At 39.1% G+C, this 27,295-nt stretch overlaps 1 protein-coding gene and 1 long non-coding RNA gene across 4 annotated transcripts in view; one reads left to right on the top strand and one right to left on the bottom strand.

Moving 5' to 3' along the window:
* Window positions 1–1,227: 1,227 nt before the first annotated feature.
* Window positions 1,228–26,182, bottom strand: sptlc3 (serine palmitoyltransferase, long chain base subunit 3). 2 transcript variants are annotated; one of them, XM_059359219.1, is made up of 12 exons: window positions 26,041–26,182; window positions 24,049–24,240; window positions 22,716–22,870; window positions 21,708–21,856; window positions 17,853–17,977; window positions 15,966–16,059; window positions 12,819–12,924; window positions 11,291–11,510; window positions 7,806–7,932; window positions 4,586–4,721; window positions 2,670–2,799; window positions 1,228–2,535 (listed from the first exon to the last, which is right to left on the bottom strand). In XM_059359219.1, the coding sequence occupies exons 1-12, from the start codon at window positions 26,140–26,142 to the stop codon at window positions 2,422–2,424; spliced, it is 1,650 nt and encodes a 549-aa protein (XP_059215202.1). In that variant the 5' UTR covers window positions 26,143–26,182; the 3' UTR covers window positions 1,228–2,421. The 2 variants fall into 2 exon arrangements, with proteins under 2 accessions (XP_059215202.1, XP_059215203.1); XM_059359220.1 differs by lacking the exon at window positions 26,041–26,182 and adding an exon at window positions 25,338–25,429.
* Window positions 24,905–27,295, top strand: part of LOC131993352 (uncharacterized) — a 94,523-nt gene continuing 92,132 nt past the window's right edge. The window contains exon 1 of one of the 2 annotated variants that reach the window (XR_009396303.1): window positions 24,905–25,124. This is a non-coding gene — a long non-coding RNA (uncharacterized LOC131993352). Of the gene's footprint in view, window positions 25,125–25,333; window positions 25,400–27,295 lie in introns of those variants that run through there. The other variant, XR_009396304.1, reaches the window with a different exon arrangement.

Below are 27,295 nucleotides of genomic sequence, written 5' to 3'. Positions count from 1 at the left end.
AGTTACAGTTTGTCTTTCTGCATAATGACAGTGGAGCTCAGTGTTGGAGCACTCTGTGTCTGTGACGCACTGAGTTATGTCTGAGAATGAACTCAAGCCTTTGAGTTTCTCTTTATGCATATCTGTGTTCTGCTGTAAACCCCCAATGAATTTCAGAACGTTCACATTTTGACTAAAGGTGAAAGTAACCACAAATTAACAACAGACCTCCTGAGACCATCAATGCAACATTTGAGGCCACCTTTTCCCATCTCCTTCAGATCTTTATGGAACAGTACATTGGTATGACATCACTGATTTGAGGATTAACAAAACTGTTTTCTATTGTTTCTGGCTATAGGAGCCAGATGTGAATATTCACTTACAGAACTAAATGGTCGAGCATGGAGCATAGATTTCAATGGTTTTCTCCTCCGGGGGAAAAGGAGTTTTTTTTCCTTCTTTTTTCCCTCCTACTATGCTGCAGTTCATCCAGTGTTTTTTCCCCATGGATTGCATATTGCATTTTAATTCCACCTTGTAAAATGTCATCACTAGGTTGTTTATGGGGAGGAAAAAAACACAAACACGGTAATGTCCTGAGGGCAAACAAGTGTCGACTAGACCCAATCTGACACATTGTGAAAACACATTTATCATCCATCTATAATCCTTCCTGTGTTAATCAAATGATTACCCCATACCACGAGAATTTAAGGTTCAACGCTAATTGCTAGGTTAGGTTTCTGTTGGCTCAGGTGCTGCATACTCTGCATGCTTACCTTCACAACTGTTACGCAGTCTGTGTGTGAAAGAGAGCAGCAGGTCTTTAAAACATCAACAATTAAACTGTTAAGATTTGGAGAATATGAAGAGTCTCGCCACAAAACAAGCCCTAACAACTTTTGTATTCTGCACAGAGGCTGTTGGGATTGAGCGCAGTATTTAAATAATTGCAGCATGATTTATCATTTGCAGGAAGGTTATTATTCACCGTGGAGATGAAAGTGGCCTCACACCGAGGAAAAGTTTTTATAAAAACAGATCACTGTGGAAAGCAACAAAAGCATCTCCGTTATCTTTTGTCAAATCAGTTCAGTGTTGAGTAGTGTAAATAATATTGTGTCAGGAAATGAAAGCAGTTCCAAACAGAAGGTTCAGGACATTTGAAGCCTGTCATCTGGATAATTAATCTATCTTTTATCCCAAAACACATTCAGGAAGCTTTCATGTGCAGTATGTGTTTTATTGGAAACTTTAAAAAAATACAAAACACTGGACTCATATGTTGAAATGCAGCAATACACCCTGGGAAAAATGTCCATTTCAATATTTTATTGAACCAAATGATTTATATGTACATTATATTGTTGTGTCAATGCTCATTTCCATTTACAATTAAATAATTGTGAAATTATCATGTACATTCACAGATATAAAGCAGATGATATAAAAGATAAAGGGTTGTATTCTGAGACTGGAACAGTATCAAAAATAAGGAAAGTAAAAAGAGAGGACAAAAAACCGTAAAGAAATAAATAATTACATTAAATGTAATATATATTAGGTTATATCTCAGCCATTTCTATGTGCCAAGTGTGATAGGAGTGGCTGTCAAGTCATATTATATTGTGCAAGTCCTCTAAGACATATCTCCTTTCCAAATGTAATGTACTGGTTAGATTATCGCCACATTTTGGAGGTAGGAACTGTTGTTTCTTTCCATGACATTAGTTGTTGTGTTGCTATGAGGCAGTGAGAGAGGAACTGTTGTTGGGCTGTGGGGATCTCCAGATGAGAATAATTAATAAAGATTCTAGTTTAAGTGAAGAATTAATCACTTCTGGGATGTTGTTGATGATAAAAACATGAGAAAACGATGCAACCTACAAAGAAAATTCAAACCACCAAATGCCTTTTTTCATCACTTATAACTATAAAACTTGATGTTCAGAGGTAAATGGGACTCCTTGCATCAACTTCTTAGGGATCATTCTCTAATAATATCCACCCCCTGCCTCTTTTTATCAAATAATTGCCGATATTAAATTATGAGAAGCAAAAAATGCTTCCATAAAAAGTTTCCAACACAAATATAGACACAAGTAATTCAATTAACTGTGAAAAAACTTTAAAACAAAGAAAATGTGATTTATCTCAATATAAAAAGCTTAATGATATTTTCCTTGAGTTTAAGACCAATCCAGCAATGCTTGTGCAATCATTTTATGTATATTTACATAGAATTATATTCACATTTAAAGCATTTAAATAGATCACATAGAGTCTCTTGTTAAGAAGAAATAAGTGTTAAATCGCAATGTTTTACAAACATATAAAAAGCAGCTGCTGAACATTTGGCCTCTGGTTTATGTGTCTGCTGTGACGTGGACACTTAAGACTTCGCTTTGACACTGTCAAATGAAGGTGTCAAAGGTCATATCAGCTGCTCAGCTCAAAGTCTGTCTCATCATGGAGGTCAGGACAGGAGGAATATTTCCGACGTGAGAACTTCAGACAGAGATGGTCTCCCACCTCGTTCAGATGCTGCAGCACCTGAGAACAAAGGAAAAGTCTTACAACATGTGTGTAATTGTTTGATAAAGGTAAAAAAAAAACACAATCTGAAGCCCTCAGAGAGGAATGTCATGTTGGTAAATCTTTATGTGTGTGTGTGTTTGTGTGTGTACCTGGTTCAGCATGGCTCTGGTGTGTGCTGCAGACAGACAGAAGCGAGCTCGGGCTTCTGTAATCGGCGTTGCTGGAAAGCCGACTACCACAACACCAATTTTCCTCTCCAGCATTTCTCGAGCGAACGCCCTGGTCAGCAATAAAACAAGAGACAACTATTAGTTTTTATATATTCTGGTACACAACTATATGACTGACTGTAGAGACAAAAAGGAAATCCAACCTAAAGTGATAAGCTCACAAGGTCTTAAGAACAATTTCTCTGCAGGTTCAAGAAAATGCAGTTGAATGGAACATCACATTCCACATTACCAATGCTAAACATACAGTCATGGAGAAAATTATTAGACCATTGTTTTCTTCAATTTCTTGTTAATTTTAATGCCTGGTATAACAAAAGGTACATTTGTTTGGACAAATATAATGATAACAACAAAGTAGCTCATAAGAGTTTAATTTAAGAGCTGATATCTAGCAATTTTTCATGGTTTTCTTGATAATTACCAAAATTATTATTATCAAGAAAACCATGAAAAATTGCTAGATATCAGCTCTTAAATTAAACTCTTATGAGCTATTTTGTTATCATTATATTTTCCAAACAAATGTACCTTTAGTTGTAGATAATGAAGAAAACAAGGGTGGTCTAATAATTTTTTCCATGACTTTATAGCACTAAGATTGTTTCTTCTGTCTTTTCAGTACAGTACACCATGCTAGCTAATAAACACCTTTACCTTAACCTACAAGGTGCAGTTGACTAGAGAACAGAATCAGGGCAAAGATGGACATCAATAGTCAACTTATCTCACATTACTCACATACTTGTCACATTTTTAAGGTTTGGAAATCTCCAGACTGCACAGTAACCGCATAAACCACCTCAAAAGAGGCATTTGCCGATTTCCTCATAACAATAAATTTCAAGAAGAATGTTGCTTCTCCGAACCTCTCCAAATCCATAACTGTGTAATTTGGATGTGTGGTTTGATGAATTAAAAAGAACACATAACTTACAATTTTTAAGGGCTAGACGCTGCATATCTCTGATGACTTTTACTTTTATGAGTGCAAGCACCCAATACTTCTTCATTTTGTGGCAAAGTGGACAGTTTGGAGAATTTCAACCATCAAATATGTTCCAAAAATGGTTTGGTGTCTGACACCACAAACCTGAGAATGTCTGCGACATTCCCATGAAAAATCAAAAGCGCCGCAAACGCAGCAGTGGTTGATGCTCCAGAGAGACGAACGCAACAGACTCACTCTTTGACTCACTTGTGTGCGTAGAGCAGCGTACTGTTATTTTCAGCTAATGTTGCCAGTAAACGGTTACTGTGGTCGAACAAACAAAGAAAACTACAGACGTAAAAAACAAGTGAAAGTAAGCTCTATAAACAAACCGCTTATTGTCTCCAAAAAGAATGAAACGGAGATCTTTGAGATTGGAATTTTAAAATTAATACTGGTGGAAGAATAATCATTAATGCCCATGAAAGCTCAGCAATGTAAACCCAGAAGCTACTGATTATAACCGTCACTCGGTGGGATTGGCCTTTTCATGGATATTAATGGTGACTGGCATTGAAAGACACTTTAAACCCAATTGATTATACCTGAGTGGCTCAATCAATCCTAAGTTATACATAGTCAATACCTTATGTTGCCTCTTAAGTGGTTACAGAAACCCAGAATACGCAGACAGCCTACACTACTGATTCATGGAAACTGTAGAGTGTGTAATATGGAAGCCATCCAGATCTCAGAGATGATACACAGTGAGCTGGCCTTAAATTGCTTGTGACAGCTAAGGCTGATATTTATTGCTTCAAAATGAGTCTGAACAATATATATCCTGATAATCTTACCCTCTAAAAAAGGCAAGTTTTCATAGTGAGAGTTGAAGAGTACTTACACCACTTTGCCTGGCATGTAGAGCAGGATTGGAACCACAGGTGAGTCATCATTGCCGTAGATGATGAAGCCCATCTCCTTCAGTCTGCCCCTGAAGTATCTGGTGTTCTCTGCCAGTTGGCGGATCCGTCTAATGCCTTGAGTTAAAACAAGAACACCACCAGATGTACATGAGTAAAACACCAACTCACTGCTTTTTTTCAATGCATATTTCTCCTGTCCCCTGCAGGGCGGGACATCACCTGTCACTAGGAGCTAATGTAGTGTGAGATCTCTGCAGTGCCATCTCATCCTGAGTCCTGCACCTCCATCTGGGCCATTCCAGCCTCCGCTATGAACTTGCTCATGATTACAACTCAGCTGCGGCAGCAGATGGTTCAGTTTTGTCCGTCTGACGGCATGGTATACGCACACGCACGTTGCCAAAATGAGGGTTTGCAAATTGGATACGATGGATTTCGCACAAAATGAGTGACTGTGGACCGCCGCTGGAGTGAAGCCACGACTGAAACGGAATACAAATAATGCTCGAGTATCACATGTATTTCAGATAAATGTATTAGAAAACAAATCAAAGACAGCAGAGGCAGCCTGCCCTGCTAACCCCCTGTGTTTCCAAATGATGTGAATCACTGGGGAGCCTGGTGCTCTGTGGCTGAAGCAGAGTTTGGCATGGCTCAGCCTTGGAACACTGCTCTGTTTCCCTCTGATTACCTGGGAACAGATTGGCAGTTCTTTCATGTGGATGTAAGAGAGCACTTTAAATCCCCTTATCTCAGCAGAGAGAGAGAGAGAGAGAGGGAGCGAAAAACATAACATTCAGGCATCTGCCAAAAAGCACAAGCCCCATTTTGTAAATTGTTCCTCTCTGCTAAGATAGAGGGCATGGAGGTCAAAAACCTGCTGCCAGACTCAGAAATCATATGAGTAGGTGAGAATGTGTGGATGTTGCTGTCTGTCAGGGTTTTTCCCTGTTTCAGAGCTGTTGCCACCAGTTTGCTTCAGAGTGTGAAATTCAACATCGAGGAGAAAGATGAGGGGGGCAGACTGAGGTGGACTGCGAGAAAAAGGAATTAAAACTTCAGGCAAATATATATAATCAGGCATATATGCAAAGAGAATGTGCCATTTCTTGTCACACTGGGCTTTGATAACATTGTGGTGGATGTTGGGGTTAAAGTTTTGGAAGTGTTTGCTGTTTTCCCTGCCCTCTATAAGACAGGTCAAGACTCATTTTTCCACAACAGCTATTTCGCTGGGCTACGTCAGATGCAAAGCATGTCTGGGTCAGAGCCAGATGAGAAAGTTACTCATCTCATGAAACTGCAAAACACCTCAAACATAAGACCCCAGGCTTTAGTCCTTGGAGTGATTTACCTACCACAGCACCCGAAGACAGACATATTGTGCATTTCTGGCTTATGGTGAACACCTTAAAGGAAACCTATAATGTTTTACCTTTTTTGTCAATATGTCATGGCACAATCTTTGATGTTCATAATGAACATGGCTGAAGTGTCAAATAACTTGGTAAACGTATGTAAAAAATCCCAACTCTAAACACTTTATTTCGAACATTTTTTTAAATTTCTATGTATGATCAACTGCTCCAGGCACAGTACTGCAGTGTTTACATTACATACATTGCTACATGTAGCTACATGCTAACATCAGGGTAATCTGTAATCCTGGTTGCCGATCACAAATTTCTTATTATTTTAGAGTCGTTCCTCCTACTGGTTTTATATGGTTTTTAGATGTTTTTCTTTAATGGTTCTTATTGTAACATGTCCCTCCTACCAACCCATGCTCCAAATATGTTTCCTTTAACTTATTTATTGACTTAATCTATTCATTGTCTGTTATATGTATTGATGTAATGACTGGGAAAGCTGCAAATGAATTGGGGATAAATAAAGTTGTCTGATTCTGATTCATTTCTCCCTAATTTTTGGATCACATTCCTGCTAGAAAAATGGATTGTGTAGTTTTTGGTTTAGAAGCTTTTATTGGTGATTTTTTGCCATAGAAAGTGCTGCTGTACTCCGTTACAGTCATTCCCCCTGGCTACTATGATGGTGGTGGTCCAGAGATGGGAGGGCTCAGATATAGAACCCGGTAACATGGACCAATCAGAACAGACGGAGGGTGGCTTAACCGTTTATCAGGCAAAGAACTATATTTGGTAACTTCAGGTAATATTTCGAGAAAAAAGTTGCAAATTTACTAGACCAAAGTGGCAACTCCAGAAGAAAAAGAGTCGCAGATTTAAGAGAGTTAAAGTGGCAAATCTGTGGAAAAAAAAGGCACAGATTTACGAGAAAAAAGTGGGAAAAAGCAACTTTTTTTCTCCCAGATTCACCCCTTTATATCTTATAAATCTTCTTTCTCAAAATATTATTTTCATATGTTTTTTTTTTTACACATTCTGGCTGTATGTAATATCCTCCAATATTCTCTAGGGTTGAAATTTGGAATTTGCAAGTATTTCAATGAGTACCCTATTAAGAGTTAAAGACACAGGTGTTACCTAACTTGGTGCTGCAGCCATGTTCAGTATGAGAAAAATAACATAATTCTTTGTTCTAGTAGAAACCTAAAGTACAACTTAATCTGAAAATTAACACAATGTGTCCCCTTTACGTCCTGTAGATTTTGGTAAAGTGTATAACTATCTGCCATTTACTTACCACCACTACTACTACACTCCACTCCCACTACTTCTATAACAACTACTAACAGAACTACAACTACAGTAACTCGAGAAAAATTGCCCTGGCAATGTTGCAGCTGGTCTGGTAATGACTACTTTTCCTGCCCTAGTGTCTGATGCCATTAAAGCAGAAACTTTTCAGAGGTACAGTGTTACTCACAACACACACATGAAAATGATTTCCTCCACGTTGGGGTCACGTGTGCTCAGGGACTGCACGTCCCCCCTCTTCCTACCACTGCAGACCCCTGTAATTGCTCCCACATTTTCTGACCGAGCAGCTGTTTGTCTTTCCCCGCAGATCTGGACTCACTCCTAATGTGCACATTGGTACTGTCCTCTGGATTTGGTTTGCTATTGTTTCCATAAAAAATTATATTAAGGTGTAAAAATTTTTATAAGCCAGACATAATATTTGTCTGTGTAAAGAACGTGAGGTTTGACGAGCATGTGGATAATCAGACTGAAATTGGGGGTGACGTTCTCTGCATTGAGTTCAGACACTCACCCTCTGTGCTGCCATCTTTTCCCATGATGCACTTCATCGCACGTATGATCTGCTCCGTGACAGGAGGGGACATGGCCGAGGAGTACACTGCACTGTGAGAATGGCTGCGCAGGTAGTCCACCAGCTCCTGTAACATAGGACACAAAAATCAGCAAAGATACAATATTTTTTTGCTAAAATATTGAAAAATGCTATATGCATTCACAGAAATAAACTGTTAATTTAAGATCTTCTTTGAAACAGAAGTGTGACCCTGCACTTTTACTTTAGCACCACTAGAGCGAGCTCATGTATAGTTAACACCTGAGAATCAATTAAAATACCTCAAGTCACTTCTCTGTCATCTTGACTGTCTTGGCATTGATTTTAAAATAGCTCTGGACCCTTTCCTGCTCTCCACTCCGAGGTTGCCAGCGCACTAATTTGAGAAAGAACCAACGCTGGAATGAGCCAGAATGACTACTGCCATGCTCATTATTCCTAAATGTCAGCAGGAGATTAATTCTGCGAGTGGTTGTCAAGAGAAGAGCAGGGTTTCAGGAAACGGATTCAGTCATGGGTCTCTAGAGCACGTGTGTGTAAGTGGTCTGAGGTTGGGAGCGGGGCCTGGAGCTGTGATGGGCTGCTGCTCAGTGGCTGCATGGTGGCCAGCGGGCGCGGGGTGATGACACGTAGCCGGAGATGCTGTCTGGCCACTATTTCGACTCACCGCCATCTGTCCCCACTGGGCGGCGGCTGTGGCTTCCTCACACACATGAGGGGAGGGGATTTTAGGGGAAATGCTCAAACGTAGGATAAGAACCCTGAAACAACCTGACATCTGTTTTCGTTTAAAGCAGGGGATTTTCACCGCTTTAGGGCCCCCGCAGGATTTTGGTGCGACCAAGATAAACCAGTTAAGAGAACATGTCCGAAATCCATCTCTTGCTGCGGCGTGGAGTGACAGCTCAGAGTGTTTCCTCAGCCACAAGGTGGCCGCAGCACTGATGTGGTGATACATGTCCACAATGCCACAGAGTAGGAGTGGTGCCAGAAGAGAGCACACACGTGTACATGGTTCTTCACAGGATGCATTCAATAACCTGATCTCAGTGTAAAGGGTTAATGAATAACACCTCCTTCATGTAAGGTTGAAGTGAATTAGAAGGAGCTTGGAGTGTATTTATTGGGATATTTATTTTTGGTACGCTCATAAAATAGCTATAACATGACTGTTTTCCAGAACACATCTGCAGAGTCTTTTGTCGGTCAACCCGAATCCACTTAATGCAGGATTTAGGGGATTTCACCACAACAACAAATACGTCAAATCTAAAGGCTTTCGCTCTCTTTTCCTGCCTGTTTCCTTCAGGAGTTTACTACAGCCAGCTGTCAAACCAGGCAGAGCGTTCTTACTTCAAACATTATCATGCTTGTTAAAAGTCATCCTGTTAAATCTGGAGCGCAGTTCCGACGCCTGCCACAAGAAGGGGCTGGCCCTCTGCCAGCTTTACCTTCTTATTATGGCAGAGCAGGGCTGAGCCAACATAAAGGCAACGGCAGGAAGGGTCCCTCTCTGAATACCTAATTCAAGCAACATGGCTGTTTCCTCTGTTGCTTTCTAATCAACTGCCACAAAACCAGTGTGGTTATGTACTAAAGTGTACTTTTTAATGGAGTAAAAAGGAATTACAAAGGCCCAGAGTCGCAGCCCGGGGAACATTTGTTGGACACATGAGAGTTATGAGAGAGGTGGGGTGTGATGGAGTGTGCATGATTGAGTCCCACACATCTTTAAAATCAGGCCTGGCTAAAATAATCTTTGAAAATACTTGTATGATGTGTTTTAACCTGCTTTGGGCCAATGGGATTATGTTGTACACATGCAGACAATGGTTACCTGGTTCTTTAAACAGTGTCAAAAAAGTAGCAGAAAGTTAACTTAGGCAATTGATTTTCTAAGAATTGCATTTTACTTAAGGCGGTTGGAATTGTTTCAGTGTGATTTATCCCACCCACGTTCATGTATTTTAAAATGCAACCTGATTGATTTGGTCCAGGAAGATTATTTTTGCATAGCAACCAGTCTAGTTTCGGGGTGCCCTGGTGTCGCATATACCACTAAGGCTGAGTCCTTGTCGCAGTGGACCTGGGTTTGAATCTGGCCCGAGGCCCCTTTGCTGCATGTCTTCCCCTCTCTCACTCCCCTTCCATTCTCTCTGTCACTATCTAATAAAGCATGAAAAATGCCCCAGAAATACTATCATATACAAATACATACAGTACAGGCCAAAAGTTTGGACACACCTTCTCATTCAATGCGTTTCCTTTATTTTCATGACTATTTACATTGTAGATTCATCAAAACTATTAACGAACACATGTGGAATTATGTACTTAACAAAAAAGTGTGAAATAACTGAAAACATGTCTTATATTCTAGTAAGCAAAGGGTGGCTACTTTGAGGAATCTAAAATACAAGACATGGTTTCAGTTATTTCACACTTTTTTGTTAGGTACATAATTCCATATGTGTTTATTCATAGTTTTGATGCCTTCAGTGAGAATCTACAATGTAAATAGTCATGAAAATAAAGAAAACGCATTGAATGAGAAGGTGTGTGTCCAAACTTTTGGCCTGTACTGTATCTATGTGTCATTTATACTGTCATGTGTTTCTCTTATATGTTGTTTATGTGAAGCACTTAATCGCCTTGTTGAAATGAGCAAATCAAACAATCTTGCCTTCCCTAGCTTCTTGATCCTCATCGTTTCATTCCCTCTCTACTGCCAACTATCAAATGAATCCCCCCCCCAAAATGAAGGCTTTTGTCAATTGCAGAACATGGGAGTTAATGGTCTAACGCAGCCTTGAACAGTTGAGATTGTGATTGTGTGGCTTTTGGCGAATCTGAACTAACTGAACTAGAAACACCAAACAAACTAACCGTTCTAAGCATCGGTAAACCAGCAACTTCTGTGTTGTGTAATGTAAAATTTCTGTCAAAGGAGTCTGGTGTCTTTGCAGAGAGAATAGATAACGGCTTCAGTCACCCCTGCATAAACCTAACCAGGGCTGTCTGTCTTTAGGTGGCTAAAATAAATTTGCTGCTGCCCCCATCCACAGCAGTACATTGATTAGCTTCTATGCCAGTACTCCTGTCTGCTTCTCCAAACTGAGGGCGTACTGTCTGACATTTACAGTAGGTAATACACTGACAATGGATAAGTACCTTGAACAAACCCACTTCAAAAAATCTGAACTATCCCTTTAAGGTGATACAGTATTCTGAGTAGGCCTACCTTTATAAAAAAAACATCTAGAAGAAAGTCAGAGAATTAAATTTGGTGAACAAAAATGATCGGGTATAATTAAATGATTAAATGCATAAATATAACTCAGATTAAAAACACAAAAGAAAATTACAGTCATTATAAGAACGAGTATTGAATTCAAATGATAAAATTAGAGTACACAAAGCTGAGACAGAAAATCCACATTAACCTTTTTCCCTGCGATATATCCTCCAGCCGCCCCGAAGCTCTTGGTGAAGGTGCCCATCATCACGTCTATCTCGGCTGGGTTCACATTAAACAGCTCGGTCACGCCCCTCCCCGATGCTCCCACCGCGCCGATACTGTGGGCCTCGTCCAGGTACAGATACGCTTTGTACTTCTTCTTCAGAGCGATGACCTCAGGAAGTCGCACCACTGAGCCTTCCATGCTAATAACAAAAGGAACACATTTAAACAATTATGAACCAAACTCTTCAAGTGATTAGGTTTAAGAGGGAAAGAATCTGACCCCGACCTCACTTTATTCACCGCATAGCATCTGTACATCTGCAAATGCATATTACATAATCTGACATGCTCCAATCTTCCAAGAATCTTTCTTCTGGCCTCTTTCACTTTACTCCCACCTCTCTCCCATCTCTTCCTCCCCCTCTGATGCAAAGCCTTTTAAGGCTACAAACAGACAGCATGAGAGAGTGTATGGCTGGAGAAAATAGAGCAATCCCAGACCTGCTGTCCTTGCTATGGCTGAGAATGTCTACAGCCCAAATGACACAAGACAGGGTTTCACCAGGGCCGATGTGGACATCAAAGGCAGGGCCAGGATATAGCTAAGCATGCTTACTCTTTATCTGAGCCTTTTGATGTTACAGGGAGCTGATAGACAGAGCATTAGATCTTTAGGGCTCTATTTCTTTACTGTCTGGGCCTGACATTAGATATTATTGTCTGATAAACGCAGCCTGACTCCATGCAATTAAGCTGTCTCTCAGATTTGAGGATTGTTGTGGAACTAATAGTTATATCAATACCAACTGATGGTCACTGTGCTTTTCATTTGATAAAAATTGCCATAAAACTAATAACAGAACGTCACAGCTGGCCGACTGGGGAAAAGTAACATATTGAATAAAAGCGCAATGAATATGTTGTGTTGTAGTTCAGAAGAGCTGAAACGTAGGGCAAGATTCAGGATAAAAAGAGGGAAGAAAGGAGAAAAGAAAATGTCCGTGATAAACAGTTGGAGCTGGGGGTGTAGCCAAGTCAATCTCTGTGGCTCCATTTGGCCTTGATTCGGAGCTAATGAGCAGATGGAGAGGGTCACTAAGACTCAGGATAGCTCACTGCTGGGAAAGACACACAATACCTTTCTCTTCTCTGAAGTAATGAAACGGTACCCAACCATAGACACACACACACATACACACACCGTCTATTATTCAAGGGTAGAGAGAGAAGCAATTGAAAAAGAGACCATTACAAGGACTGCTAAACACAGGCTGAAAGCTCTCCTAAGGTTACAATTTAAGATTTCTACCTGAATCTGGCTGAGCAAAACTCTAAAGCTAAACACCACCTGGCAGCCTATACTTACAAAGATTGATACAACATCTCAACTGACTTGAGATACGCATCTGTGAGAGAGCGACTCCACTAATTTGTGTGTGTGTGTGTGTGTGTGTGTGTGTTTGTGTGTGTGTGTGTGCGCGTGTGTGTGTTGCATAGTGACACCTCACCTATAGATGCCTTCCACCATGATGAGGATCTTCTTCCAGGGCCTGTGGGTCCGAGGCTGCCCAGAGCAAACTGCTTCTCTTAGCATCTTCTCCAAACTGTGCATGTCTGAGAAACACACACAAAGAGGAGAGTGAGAGGAAAGAGGGTGAACAACCTGTCTCAATCTAAATCTAAATTGAAACCTTGTTCAGGCAATAAACAAAGAACTTAAAGCACCCAAATAGTAAAATGTGAGATTCCTATGTCTTACGTGATTTTGATGCAGGTTGAGGTGCTATATAAATGCAGTGAAAGTATCAAAATGCTTAATCCGTGGTGAAATGCACAGAAAGCCTTTAAGCAAGCCCTCAGGACTTCTGTCATGTTATGATGTGAAAACTATACTATATTTAAGTAGAAACTATTGCTGTTTTCTAGGTTCCGCTTTCCTTCCGCAGTACAAAGCCCAGGCAATACGGGCAGTCGTGTTTCTTCCACTGGCCTCACCAAGAGTTTCCACTCTGGCCTATGTACTTTACATTTACATGCAACTTTACACACACTGTGCATTGAGATGGCATTACATATTTTGAAAATGCTTTTCTCAGCTTGAGGAAAGTTTTACAAACATGACACCTCCATGGATTAAAAATTTAAAATAGAAAGAGCTCTAATTGACCTTTTTGTGCAGTTTGAAGTGTTCCGTCAACTGTTTTACAGATGTCTCTTTTTTACAACTTTGGTCTGTGTGGAAAATCTTTTTAGGCAACGGAATTATATTTTGTTGCAATACTGTTGGTGGCCACTGGAAAATACTGGAAGCAAAGCTTAGTGGTGACAGTGTATAATACATCCATGTTCATATCCTGGCTGGAATGAATATGCAGAGACATAGGAAATGCTGACCAATCAAATCAGCTTTTTTGGAAGAGGGCTTTTGAGAGACAGGCACTAAAACTAGGCTTTCAGACAGAGGGTGAATACAGGTATATTTGGACTGACAGTGTGTGAGAAATATTGTGTTTTTGAGCATTATAGCATGTTAACATGTTGTAGTGGAAAAAAATGGGCATAACACATTGTATGTCTCCTTTAACACACAATAATGTTTGCAAGTGTAGTTTAGGCTTACATACGCTTTAAATGTACAAAACATATAGAGTGTAACAATTATCAAGTCATACTGTAGCTTACAAGTAACTCCAACTAAAAGGCAATAAAACAGCAAAGTAAAGTTAAGTAACATTATTTTCCATTGGGCAGGGCGGTTCACAGAGTACACAAGGCACTACTTTATCTGCCAGAAACACCTTCCACAAACTACACACAGCAAATACCCTGCAGTCTGATGCTAATGAACACCTGCAATGTCTGCATCAGGGAGGATTACTAACTGAGCTAAATGTGGGTTTGGCCAAAGGTCTCTTTAGTGCAGTCTGCATGGTTGCTTAAATTTAGGATTGAAATTTTGGCTTCAGCAAAATACCTTCCCAGTGGCATTTAGAGTTTAGAACAGGTAATGGTGACACTCTTACTGACCCTCTCCTGCAAACCAGCAGATGGCAGTATTGAATAGCTGTGGTTTATAAAGCAGCATTATTCAAAGTATGACCGCAATCCAACCATTTCCAGCTGAGCAGCGAGTAAACATGTCATAGCTAATTATCTGTCATAGATGATCGATATCGCTCCCTCAGCACAAAAACAGGTTTACTGAAGAGGCGCCAGATGCTCTTCTGATAGGAAATCACTTCCTGGAGCTCAGCGGAGCAGAGTACACCTAATGTTACCAATACCAACATTTAGGAAACCAGACAGTGGGAGTGGAAATCCACAGTGGCTTGCTGTGTGCATAGACAAGAATGAGGAAAAGATTAATTCACAGTTAAAGCACTGATTTGAGATAAGCTGCCAGGGCCTGATATGAGATACTGAATGACGATGATGAGGGGGATAGCAAGTCTTTGCTTTTACAAAACAAACATGCAAACAGTCGTGGATATCCACAAAATGTTATTATCTTATCCTTGCCCTGACCCTCGGGGTACACAAATGCTACTATATTAACAAACAAAGCATGACCTTCTACTTAATACATGCAATTATTTCAAAGAATAAACATGACAACCTTCCAAATGGGCGTCTTTTATCTATGACTATTTGAAGTATTTTCAAAACACACGCCTAGCAATGCTAGACTGGACTAACCAGTTCATCTGCTCTTTGGTATGAAATTCCATCCTTCCATGTTAAACACACACAACTGAAACATTTCAGGTACAATAAAAAGGGGATGTCAGACATTTCCAGTGTCTGGAAATGTGGTTGTGTTAATTGGTATAACCCTCTTAGTAAATATTGGCTTCGACCTGATAAAAGAGTGCATGAGTGTGTGCTGCTGGATGGATAAAGGCAGGGAGGGGTCAGCTGCTCAGGTGCCTGAGGGCTCTTTGCCTTTAGACAGGCCTCTGGGATCTGCTTGGAGGACCCATAACTGACTCTGCTTGTACCTGTCAGGACACATTTGCTGCCAGAGGACTGGCTCATTTGTCCTGTCTCCTGAAAGAGCAGCGGATGTTTCCAATGCAAGCACAATGAATGCTGTGTCATCCATGCTTAATAATTCTGCCGTATCATCCATTGACAATATGCAATTTGACAACATAATGGAGGGCATTTAGTTGAAGTAAGATGACATTTTCTTATAAATAAACTTGTGTTTTTGCTGCTCTGCTGCTCAACAGTCGTGACTCTAAACTGAACTCATTTCATTATAGCTTTTTTTTATTTTATTTTTTTTTACATTTGCTGCTCTAAACACAGAATGTTAAGTAGGTCTTTCCTAAGGCAAATCCTGTACCGCACAGAGAGTAATGTGTTTCTCGCAGCGGCAACAGTTTGGAATGAATAGAAGAAAAAGTAGATAATGTGAGCAGTGGTGGATGCACAAACAGAAAAGTCAAACTTCATCAACAGATAACCTATGGTGAAATACATCACAGAGCTATCAGCAATGTTTGTTTGGCAGGAGCAATGAATGTTAAGCACCCAAGATGTTGGCAAACTGAAACAACACAGATCTCATTGGTTATAGCTTAGAATAAATAATGCTGTGTATTGGGTTGTTGTGAGGCAGAATGTTCAAATGAAAGAGTTACTGGACTTACTGTTGTGCTTAAACACCCGGATTGTTGCTCCGGACAGTCTGGCCCCTAAGATGAGAGATGTGTGATTGAGCTCATCACTCAGTATCAAGCAACCCTAGAAATCAGCAGAGAAAAAATATTTTATTCAAATTTACCTAAGAAATCCTTTAATCTTTCATTTATTCCATCAAGCTTACATAAATCCTACTAGCCATTGCCAAAAAATGAATCACAATGAAATGGACCAGGTCTTCCTTTGCTAGTTGGATTGTGGAAGTGAACAGTTGCATACCTTTTGAAAAAGAGAACTTAATTTTATAAACTACATGGACAATCTCATCTGAAATCCCATCTCACATGATTGAATGATTGTCTGCAAGATCTCTCTATTTTCCCCACATTAGTGTTGCAAAAGACCTTTTTATTGTGATTAAAGTTAAATATCTCTATTTTTCCCCTTTAATGTTTAACTTACTCTCAGTGGATGCCTTATTATTTTATTGTTATGTCCTAATTTATTTTATTTTAGGCATATTTATGTCTGTAAAATAATTTATGGCCTTAAAATAAAAAAATTAAAAAGTCCTACATTACACTGACTATTTGGTAGTAATCTTTGATTATTAATGCTGAAGGTGATACAATTTGCATAGACAGTGTATGATGGTGTTTTAGATTTAGTGTTCTATACTTAGTGAGAGGGCCAATTAGAGTCTCCCTTGGGTATAAGACAAATTAATTAGCTTGGAAACACTAACATCAGTATATGCATGAAAATCATAGCAGTATGTGCTGCCAACCTATACCTATATATCTGTTTTCTGAGAAATTGATGTTTTTCTATGTATTTCAACATGTTTTGTTGGTTTGTGCTGTGTCCTTGTAGAATGTGCTGCACAATAGCTGTTGCTCTAAAAGGGTCAACCTGGCCAATTACTGTACATGTCACTCCTCTTTCCCCACTTCCCATCCATGGCTCTGTATATGATAATAGTTGTATACACTGCATGTTAGTAATTTCTCATGTCTGATGAAGTTTCGACCAACAGGCACACCACAGATTTCATAATGGAGAATATGGCACTTCATATTCCATAAAAATCAGCATGCAAATGAATTCAGCTGTTCTCTCGAAAATTTCTCCTGAACATTAGCATATTTAACACTGAAGCTCTAAGCATTTGACTGCATTAGTTTGAATGAACTCTTGTAGAGGGTATGTTGACACCGTCTCAGTGACAGATAACCTCAGTTTTGCCTGGGGTCCAGCTGGCCTGGTCCCTGGTCTACCAGCAGCTGTCACTCTAATGTAGCTCTGCCTGCACAGCGAGCCCTGTCCTGGCACAGCCTGTCCCTGTAGGATAGAGTTGGCAGTGTGGGTTGACCCCCAGACCCTGCAGGGTTACTTTGGGGGCTCCAGCCCCGAGGGCTGCTGCACCTCTTGAGCTGCATAAACGACCCCAATCTCATCACTTAAACAGTCAACCTCCCCTTCCTCCTGTCCAGTCCAATCACAGATATTCATGCTGTGTGTGCCCCTGGTCACCCATTGCTGTCTCTGCAAGCCATGCTGATGTACTGGAGTATGGGTGATCATACCCTTGAGTTGTGCTCTTAACAAAACCTGCCCTTCCTTGTCTGTGTGACTGAAAGCAGCTATGTATGCCCAGAGCCTTGTCCTCCTGGCTACTGTAATGTTTAATTATGATTTTAATTAATGGGGGTGGGTCGGGAGTTGTTCACAGCTGAGTTTAGTTGACTGTTATTCATTAATTGAGGCCATATGCGAGAAAGGAACAAAAGCTAGGCTAATTAGATTAATTTCTGCTGCGCTGTAAAAAATGACACCCAAGTATAGCAGGATTTCCTCCACACAGTGTGCTGTATTTAGTGTATAAAATCACAAACCTTGCCAACAAGTGCTGGAATATTCATTGAGTTGGTGGCGAAACCCATCCCAAAAGTCATGGAGGACTCTGCTCCGACGAAGCTGGCAACAAGCTGCTCCAGTTCCTCGTGGATGCTCAGATTACCTACAAGACAGAAACCAGACAAGATTAACACCCAGACAAGATTACTGTAGCTGTTGGTTTATCTGGTCGTCCTGTTTGGGTTTTGATGGGTTTTTCGACAGCTTCGACAATAAAAAGCAAGAGACCTACATGCAACAACCTGGACTAACCGTACACACAGCATCAGCAAGCAGCTCTCTGGGCATTTGAGGAGATTTTCTAAGAATTTGTAATTTAGTTCAACCCCTTTTTCCATCCCAGGCAATATCAAGGCCAGTCCTGCAAAGTCTAAAATGGTTCTGCAGCACATTTTGGGACCGCAGCAGTTGGTTATAACCTGATGTGACAGGTGGGGACCAGGATTCATTTAGAAAAATTGATCAGATTGTAATCTGTCACCTTACATGGTGTTTTTCTATTTTGTGCAATAAAAGCGGGATTTTCGGGTGTCTCTGGGGTGCTTTCAGTACTGCCCTTATGGTCAGCTGATAAAAAAGAGAATTACTGTTATAATTGTGAGTTACAGGGAGAGAGGTAGGCAGTGAAAGGCTCATATTTCTGCTGGCTCTGGGGAATGTAATATATGGTCCAAATATACTATCATATATAGTTTCAATACATTTTAACTGACTCGATATTGTACTTACTAAAGACAGGGACAGTGGACAGAAAATGGCAACATTTTCTTGGCTTTTGGTAGCTATCAGTTGCAACCACTTTTTAACATTATTTAAAAATAGGTACAAGCAAACAGCAAAACGATGCACCCAAACTAAATATGTTTTTAATGTTTATTGTTGTGAAATTTAAACACTGCTGTTGCAGTCGGAACTGGAACAACACTGAATGTACATTAGTGTGTTTACTTAAAGCCTGGGAGAGTTACTATAGTAGTTACTGGTTATACTAGAGAGTCAAAGTAACTCAGTAATGTAACTTCAATAACTGTTAATGGCTCACTACTGTAAATATCTAATTACAACAGAAACACAGTAAAACTGTCAGTAATAAAAGACTTCCTACATTAAACATTTATATCTAGCTCTTTGAAAAAAAATACAAGATGAAATCAGTTATAATCAATGTACATAAAAATGAAGCCTGCCACTGAGGCAGTACTCAAAGAAAACAGTACATCAATTTAATTTGTAGTCATAATCAATAACAATCAGTAATCACAGCGAGCAAGCATTAAAAAGTTCAAACAGACTGAATGTTTCAGGAAAATGGGTATTGAGTGATGTGTATAAAACCATAATACAATGAAGCAGCTCTGTCTTTACGGTGATCCCAGCCAAATCAATTCATACATTTCCTCAACCACTCAGGCTCTCAGCCCCTGCTGGCATGTGCAGCATTTTTGATCAGACTGCATCGGCATTTGCTTTGTACAGTACATTTTACTTAGCTGTAGCCCTGCCTCCTTATTGATATGCTAACCTCATAAGGCTGCTCGAGGTCCAGATACTCTTCAGGTAGGAGAGTCCTTATTAGATCTCACTCACTTTGCTGACTTGAGTTAGCTCTTGAGTCATATGCATTTCATTAAGGTTTGGTCCCGTGTCCTCTGACTTATCACCTTTCTGCCATCCCAATCATGAAAGCATGTTGACAAATAAAAAAGCAGTATAATAATTGCCATGGTTGGAGAGCATTATTGTGGAGAGACAATAAAGATTGTGCTTGCAAATCTCTAAGCTAAATCCCTCTCTTTCATTGTAAACCCGTGATTGTTGGTTTTTTTCAAAGGCTTTACAACAAGACAAGAAAAAAAAAAGTCCCAAGAAGAGTTAATCATTTCTATCACAAACCTCGACTCAGCAGACAAGAATAGCATTTACGGCTTTGTTTTATCATGTTCACATACAAAACAGCTCTATTACATTAATATATTAGTGCATAGTTATGGTGAAATACTTATTATTATGTTATTGGTAGCTGCAATGAGCATGTTTTGGTAATTTGTAAATGATCTGAATGCATGACATCACTATCTAATAACCTGTGTGTTAATCATTGTAGGAAAAGCAGGAACAGTGAGCTATCCATTAATACAAATCCATGAATGTTTGACATGCCAGTTTATTCACAGGGTGTGATTTCAGTGCACTTTGTATCTACTTACGTATGCCTATTCAAGAAAAAATATCTCAGTTTTCTCTCTGTGCACTTACACACGTAGTATTTGTGGGAGAGTTATTTTGAATTTTGTGTAACTTTTGAACTGAACCTGACAAAACCGAACTTGACATCATGTACAAATAATCTCTAGGAGTTGACCCAAAAGCCTAAAATTGAACCGCAGTTTCTAAAAGAATTTAATATCAGACAATGTAGAAGAAGAGATGAGATGAAGCAAAAAGAAGCCGTGCATCAAAAACATTTTGAACTGAAATCTTAAGAGTTTTTGAGAGGAACGTCATCATTTTCGAGTGTTGGTAAATTTAACAAAATATCACATCCGGTGTTTCACTGATACAAATCGCTGCATGTGAACTTCAACACTGGTGATGGCGTCACTGCTACTACAGAGATACTTAGGTCTTTAATAATTAATGCTTAATGAGGTCTCATGGGAGAAATACTTGTTATTCCTTAACCCCCTCAGAGAGCCAGCTGCAACACGGATTACAAACCCAGAGAAAAACAGTCCCATTTTAAGAGAGAAATAAACATATAAATAAATCACATAAATGAATAATGGATGGTGCGGAGGAGTGTGTGTGTGTGTGTGTGTGTGGGGGGGGGGGGGGCATACTTGCTCTCTGACAAACAAACGTATAACTAACAATCACATGCCCTTTAAATCCTCTGGTTTTCTGTGTTCTTGTCAAACTGCTGATATCATGAAACACTATGCAGCGACTCAAACTGCTCTGAGCTTGTATGTCAGCTCACCTTCTGCTAGCCTGCTCTCCCTAGATATACAGCACAGTGGTGTCAGAAGTGCCATAAACTAAACACCATTGACAGGGAAAAAAGAAACTACTTTTCTCAAGTAAACTTTGCTCAGAGTGGCTTGTTCAGTGGGCTGCACAATGTTTACCCATTGGCAGATTTTGACCAATAAAAACACACGGCGGATCATTAGATTAAACTGCCACATGCTACATGCCGGAACATAAGATCCTGGCAATTAAACACCATGAGGAGCCAGGTATGAACTCAGAGGGTAAAGCAACATTCAAAATTCATCTAAAGCTACAGATCTCACTTTCTGATCCTTGCTGTTCTCACACTTCCATCACATATATTCCTTTTGCATCTGGCCTAATGCCCAGGGTGTTACATACCAGTGTGATATCATTTCTCCCACTCCTCAGTGTGGACCAGTATGTAATGATCTCAGCTTATGCCCAAACGGTACATAATTCAACAAAGGTTGAATAATTCATATTACACTGCAGCCACTGAAAGATAATTAAACACGCGGGCAGTATAACTCACGAGAAAGATAATAAATGATGGCATATGTGATGAGGGAGAGGGAGTTTTATTTCCAGTTTGATACTCAACCATTTCAGTGTCATCAGGGTCTGCCGGAGACTTTTAAAATAGATGCACACGTAGGAAATGTGAAGATGGATTAAAAGAGACTCTGCCATATGCTCTTTTAACTTGAATCATGAAGTGGACCTCTTTTACTCAACATAAAAGAATGCCCTTGTTGAAACAAGTGTAAGAGCATAAGGACATGACAGATTTTTTTCAACATGTTTTTTTTCTAACTGCACATTGACCACAAACTCACCTATTTCCTGCCTTGTGCTGCAAACCCCAAGACCATACTGCTGTGTTTTCTCTGCCACTGTTTTCAGGAAATCAGCATTGTTCTCTGCAAAACCGAGGTAGTTGTAAGAGCCCATGTTGATGGCATTGTGTATCGTCCTCCCGGTTAACCTGCAAGCATGTAAACATTAGGAATCACTTAGCCTCTCTATTTTCTTTCTACTCAGAGAATTAATTACGTATTATAAAAAGTAATCAACATTCAATTAAATAGAATTGCTAATCATAAAAGTGTTTCTTTGTCAGTAGCTCATGAGAAGCAATTATAACAATGTTGATATAAGGTAAACAACAGTGACTGCGTGTGTAAGCAGCACTTGTTAGTCCTATTTTCTTAGACATTTTTTAAGTATATTATCAAATATTCATGACTCATTATCTTGCCTATAAAATGTAAATACACATAGGGTGTTAAGGGAGTAAGCTAGAAATTATGGAAGACGTGAGTGCAATAATTTCTTACAATAAGGAAAGTTGAGATAAGTTCACATGGCCAGTCAGGCCTCACTGTACATGAGCTTCAGAGTTTTAAAAGTATTAGCTCCATTTCATCCACTGACCTACTTTTTCTCACTGTGCATGTAAACCTGCAAACCACGACAAAACCCATCCTCATGTCTTTTTACTCCATAACCATAGAAGACAAGCTGACTGCCCCATTTCTACTTCTTCCACATTACTGCTCTTAAAAACATGTAATCCACGCCTACCCCTCTTTCCTGTTTAATAATGTCATATACCCTCCCTGTGGCTCTCTTCATACTCCTATTCATAATGAGAAGTTTCTACTGGCCAATTAAATCTTGGTTGTATAGTTTCTAGCTCAAGAAATGAGATGGTTGTGTTTCTTTTCCGTCTTAAGACCAAAAACCCTTTGTAAATTCATAAACTGAGCAGTTCACGTTTCTCTGATTATGAAACATTTGTTTTATCTCCAGTATGTCTATCACAGATGACTGGATTACAGTACCTGAATGTCCAGTTGTAGTCATCAGACACCCTCTCCATCAGGTCAAAGACTGGTCCCGGCAGGCTGCATATGGGACGGTTCCAGTTGTCTCGTACCCTCATGTACAGGTTTCGTGTGTAAAAGTTCTCAAAATCTTGATAAAGCGGTACAAAATCCTGAGAACAAAGAGAAACATTTCAACAACTGCACGGTAAGCCAGCACCAGGAATGTCACAGAGGTAGAATGATAAAGGCAGGTAGGTAACTCAGTAAACAATCAGAGCTCTAAAACAAAACAATCGATGATAAAAACGAGCTATTATAAAAAGCACTGTCGTAGTTGGAATTAATTATAACAACTTCTTAGTTATTGTTTTGTGTTCTTAAAAGATAAAAACAAAATATTCTGCACAACTTTTATCTTAAGGAGTGGCTTTTTTTCACTCAGTGGCTTTAACATTAACAAGTAAAACAGACCTTTTCCATGCTCTACTTGAAGTTATACAAATTAAGATTAGTAAAACTAAACACACATTATTTGTTTGTTTATTTTGTGACCAGATTTCCTCCTAAAAGGTTTTTATTTTCGTATGAGAGTTGGATCTACACCACTGTAGCCTTTACAGATTTGATTTTTCAATTCTTTGACAATGGCAATAACCAATAATATTCAGCCTTTGCAATCATTACCCCCTCTGTATGTCTGATTCAATAAAGCCACCATTACAATAGAGGCCACATACAGTAAATTCCCTCGGTAAGTGATTTTTGTCTCAAACACAGGCAACAAACTACCTGGTTATTCCTCTTAGATACTACTTTATTGGCTAAGCCTATGGACAAACTGCCTAAGCAAAATAATAACAAAACCTGGTCACAGCATTTGTTTTGTTTTTTACATTCTAGCTTTTTTAATATAAGCTGAAGAAAACACATTATTAACTACTACCAACTTATCTTACAGTAACTGTGGTTTTTGAATTTTACAAAAATCCAATCTATGGTAATACAATGGCTCTTATGTGGCAGTGCTCAGGCCTTATCTTGGATCTTAAGCACAGTAACGAAGAAAGAACTTGAATCCTCTGAGATTTAATTAGGTCTTCCACAGATATTCTCTGTGGTGTCCTGTCTCACCCATGGCAACATTATAGTGCAGAGGCAGATGAAGAGAGGCGGCAGAGAGAGAGAGCTTAAGAGTAAAAATTGAAATAATTAGGGGGAAACAAAAAGTGTTGACACCCAAGGCATGCATGCTATTTTATTCCCACTGTCTGGGTGCATGTGTGTGACTATGGTATGTGTGTATGCCTGCAATATGCCCATGTTTGTGCTGATTGCATGTTTTACCTACCTTCTGTTCCTCTCTTTCCTGGGCAAGGTGGCACTTCTCTAAGCCCACAGCTCTGAGGAAATCTCTGAAGTAGCCAAAAAGCGTGACAATGCCAAAGCCCAGGTATGTCATGACAGCCACGTACATCGGGGCCTGTTCAAAGGACTCATGCCTGTATTGCCTGGAGGCGACACCAGTCCCTGGGCCATTTTTCTATACAACAAGAAGCCCACATTAGCTGCCTTACATTGCAAGCGAGACAAGAGAGAACAATACCGTTTGAATAAAAGTGGCTGGATTTCAAACGAAGTGTTGTAGTTAAAACACCAATTAACCTAAATAACAAGGAGACAGACAGTAGCCTACTGGTGCATTTATAGAAGCCACTAACACATTATAAACACTGAAGATAACTGTATGACTGCCCATTGTTACTTCAAAATATTGTCAATTTGCATTAACATTCAAATGAGTACCAAAGAAGTTTACAATAAGGGCTAATTTTGCTGGCACACTGGTTTTGTGTATGCAAAACAGTATAACAGAGACCTCTGCACTCAGTGATGAAGAGCAAAGTTGGGCTCAAAGCATTGTTCTTTTTCTAAATTATTAAAGAAGTTTAAAGAGACTACAGTGTTGCCAACATTTGGGAATCAGAAATTAAAAAGCAAGGTGGAAAAATTGAAAAATTACACTAACACATGAATACATACTCATGCATGATATACATAAACCTACATATATGTAAATGTAATGTAATGCATGTAAACAAACCTAAAAAAAATAAGCAATAAAAACAGCTGACATATAAAACCGCCTTTCAATAAGGATAAAGGAACCTGTGTTTCAGGTTTGGTAAAGGCAATATGTCACTTCCGGCTGCCATTTGTGTTTATTTTAGCAGGGCTTGGATATCAAATTATATAAATTTTGTTTGGTATTTGTGCAACGTACGGAATAAATACTGGCTATTATTTTTCAACAATTTGTTTAGAATATATTTAGATGATAGTGGATATATTTTTTAGCAGCGGAAAGTGTTGTTAAAAGTATCTACAACGTTTGGAAAGTCACCAGTGAGCTAACAGTAAGGTTAGGTAAGTTAATGCTAATGTTGGTTAGCTTTCACAAAAACGGATGCTAACTGTCATAGTAGTCTTTAGCTAGCAGGCGTTGACAGCATTAGAAAGAATAAATAAAAACTTAGACACTAAAACAGCCACAGATGCTGTTATAATTAAATTTCAATCACAGCTAACGTCAGTTGGTAATATGAAAAACACAAAATAACATACAGTACATAACTTAACTGTACTGTATCTTTGTAGCATCTACAAACCGGTTGACTGTCTGCGTAGAGTAGACAAACCAAGTAAGTTAAACAAACAAACAAATATGTAAAAGAATGCACTCAGTGACTGCTCCTCCTTCACCTGCACTACTCTGCCTGAGGGAAAGAAAACCTGCTTTTGCAAAAGGGGAAGAATTTCAGGGCGGGGTTGTTTGTTAATTTATTGCTGTTTTATCGTTTCCGCACAAAGGAACTAACACGTCCCTTATAAAGAAACAAACAAAAACAAAAAACGACAGCAGGCAATTAATGTAGTTAGTTTATATTAAATATTTAAAAATGTTATAATGGTCAACACAACTTCAGGTAAAGATCACGACACTACGAGTGCCGTAAGAACTGGGGAGGATAGACACAATGACATAATTATATTTAACGGGCATACTGCACCTACTAACGCAGCGTAAGTAATGATGTAGGGGTTTATGTTGCGGTTTAGCATAATGTGAGCTGTCTCTGTGGATTTCAGCTTGCCTACGTCACAGGTCGCTTCAGGTAAAGAGCACCAATGAAATCATTTTTGCTCAGATTCAAAACTATCTCCATGAAAAATGCTAAATACCAGCTTCCAAACAGTACCACTGAAGCAGGTGCGCGAATAATTTCAAGCACTAATTTATCCATGTGAACAGGTAAATAAATCCAGCCGCTGACTGACATACCTCGCCCTTGTTGTGATAGCCATTTGTCTTCATATCTTCGCATTTACGTCCATTCTGGTGGTTCAAATGTTTTAAGTTGCCGTTTACCGCAGGGCTCACCATATTCCTCAATGCACAACAGCGACTGTCTGCTCTGTTTGACTGTCAGGTATGCTTTACTCAACTTGTAAAAGTGACTTCCTCCTTTGTCGCTCCGGTTCAGCCTCTTTACAATTGTTGCTGTGCTTGAGTTCAGGGCTCCAAAAGAAAAAAAAAAAGTCACACTTCAGTTATTGCATTGTTTCGATATCCTGTAAATGTCCCAACGCCCACTTCTTCTTTTATCCAAAAAAGAAACTTACTGTCTAGTTTGAGATGTAACATTCAATTTAAATACATTTTAGTTTAATAATTTAATTTTTTAAAGTACATTTTAATTTTTTTTATTTATTCTCAGTATTCCCACCTTTTCATTAGTAACTAAGTGCATTTAATCAATACGTTGTGAAGCAGAGATTTGACTGTACTTTTTCCATTTGCTGTAATGTCATTAATACTATTATTATTATTATTACTGTTATTATTTATTTATTAGACAGCTTAATGACTTGTTAACTATCAGATGTACGTACAAAACCTAACACGATCTTATAAAATATGTGCTTTTGTAAAACTACTTTACAGTAATTCAGGTTAAAATTGGGGCCTAAACTCATTAGGGCCTATTTTCCTGCATAACTTCCGATATTTAAAGTAGATTTTGCTAATAATAGTGGGACTTACTTTAGCAAGAGTGGGAAAAAGGACTTTTACATGTAACTTAGTAATGTTCCACTAAGATATCTATAATTTTACTAAATTTAAAGTTTGTATTGTCATTTGTTCACCTATTTTATAATCAAGAAACTAAATAACACATGGATGGAAAGTGTAGAAAACAAATTGCACTCATGATTTGTTTGCAGATGTAATTTGTTGTAGCCTTATCTTATCTTTGAGAATGGTCAGTCCAGTGTGATACAGTAGCGGTACACACCAAAATTAATCATCAGCAGTGTGCATGGTTAGATACTCACAGCAATATGATTATGGATTAATAATTATCCTCACAGTCACATTACAAGTTGTTTAAACATACGCACTGACATTCAGAATACAAAGTACAGACAAAAAAATTGACATTGACACAAATATGCTGAAAATTGAACTATTTAATAAAAAACTAATATAATGCATCACTTGTCTTGGTTTTGATACAGAACTTGCATTTATGCAT

The sequence above is a fragment of the Centropristis striata genome, chromosome 20, assembly GCF_030273125.1.
Source record: "Centropristis striata isolate RG_2023a ecotype Rhode Island chromosome 20, C.striata_1.0, whole genome shotgun sequence".
Lineage (NCBI taxonomy): Eukaryota > Metazoa > Chordata > Actinopteri > Perciformes > Serranidae > Centropristis > Centropristis striata.
Note: the sequence above shows the minus strand (reverse complement) of the source record. Positions and strands in the feature narration are given on the sequence as shown.

What these genes read in the sequence shown, in the direction of transcription:
- sptlc3 (XM_059359219.1), bottom strand. Translation starts at nt 26,142, where the DNA reads ATGGTGAGCCCTGCGGTAAACGGCAACTTAAAACATTTGAACCACCAG. An exon ending in GACTACAACTGGACATTCAG is followed by an intron (nt 21,857 to 22,715) that starts GTACTGTAATCC and finishes ACATGCTTGCAG; the next exon opens with GTTAACCGGGAGGACGATAC. An exon ending in CAGCACAAGGCAGGAAATAG is followed by an intron (nt 17,978 to 21,707) that starts GTGAGTTTGTGG and finishes TCTGTCTTGTAG; the next exon opens with GTAATCTGAGCATCCACGAG.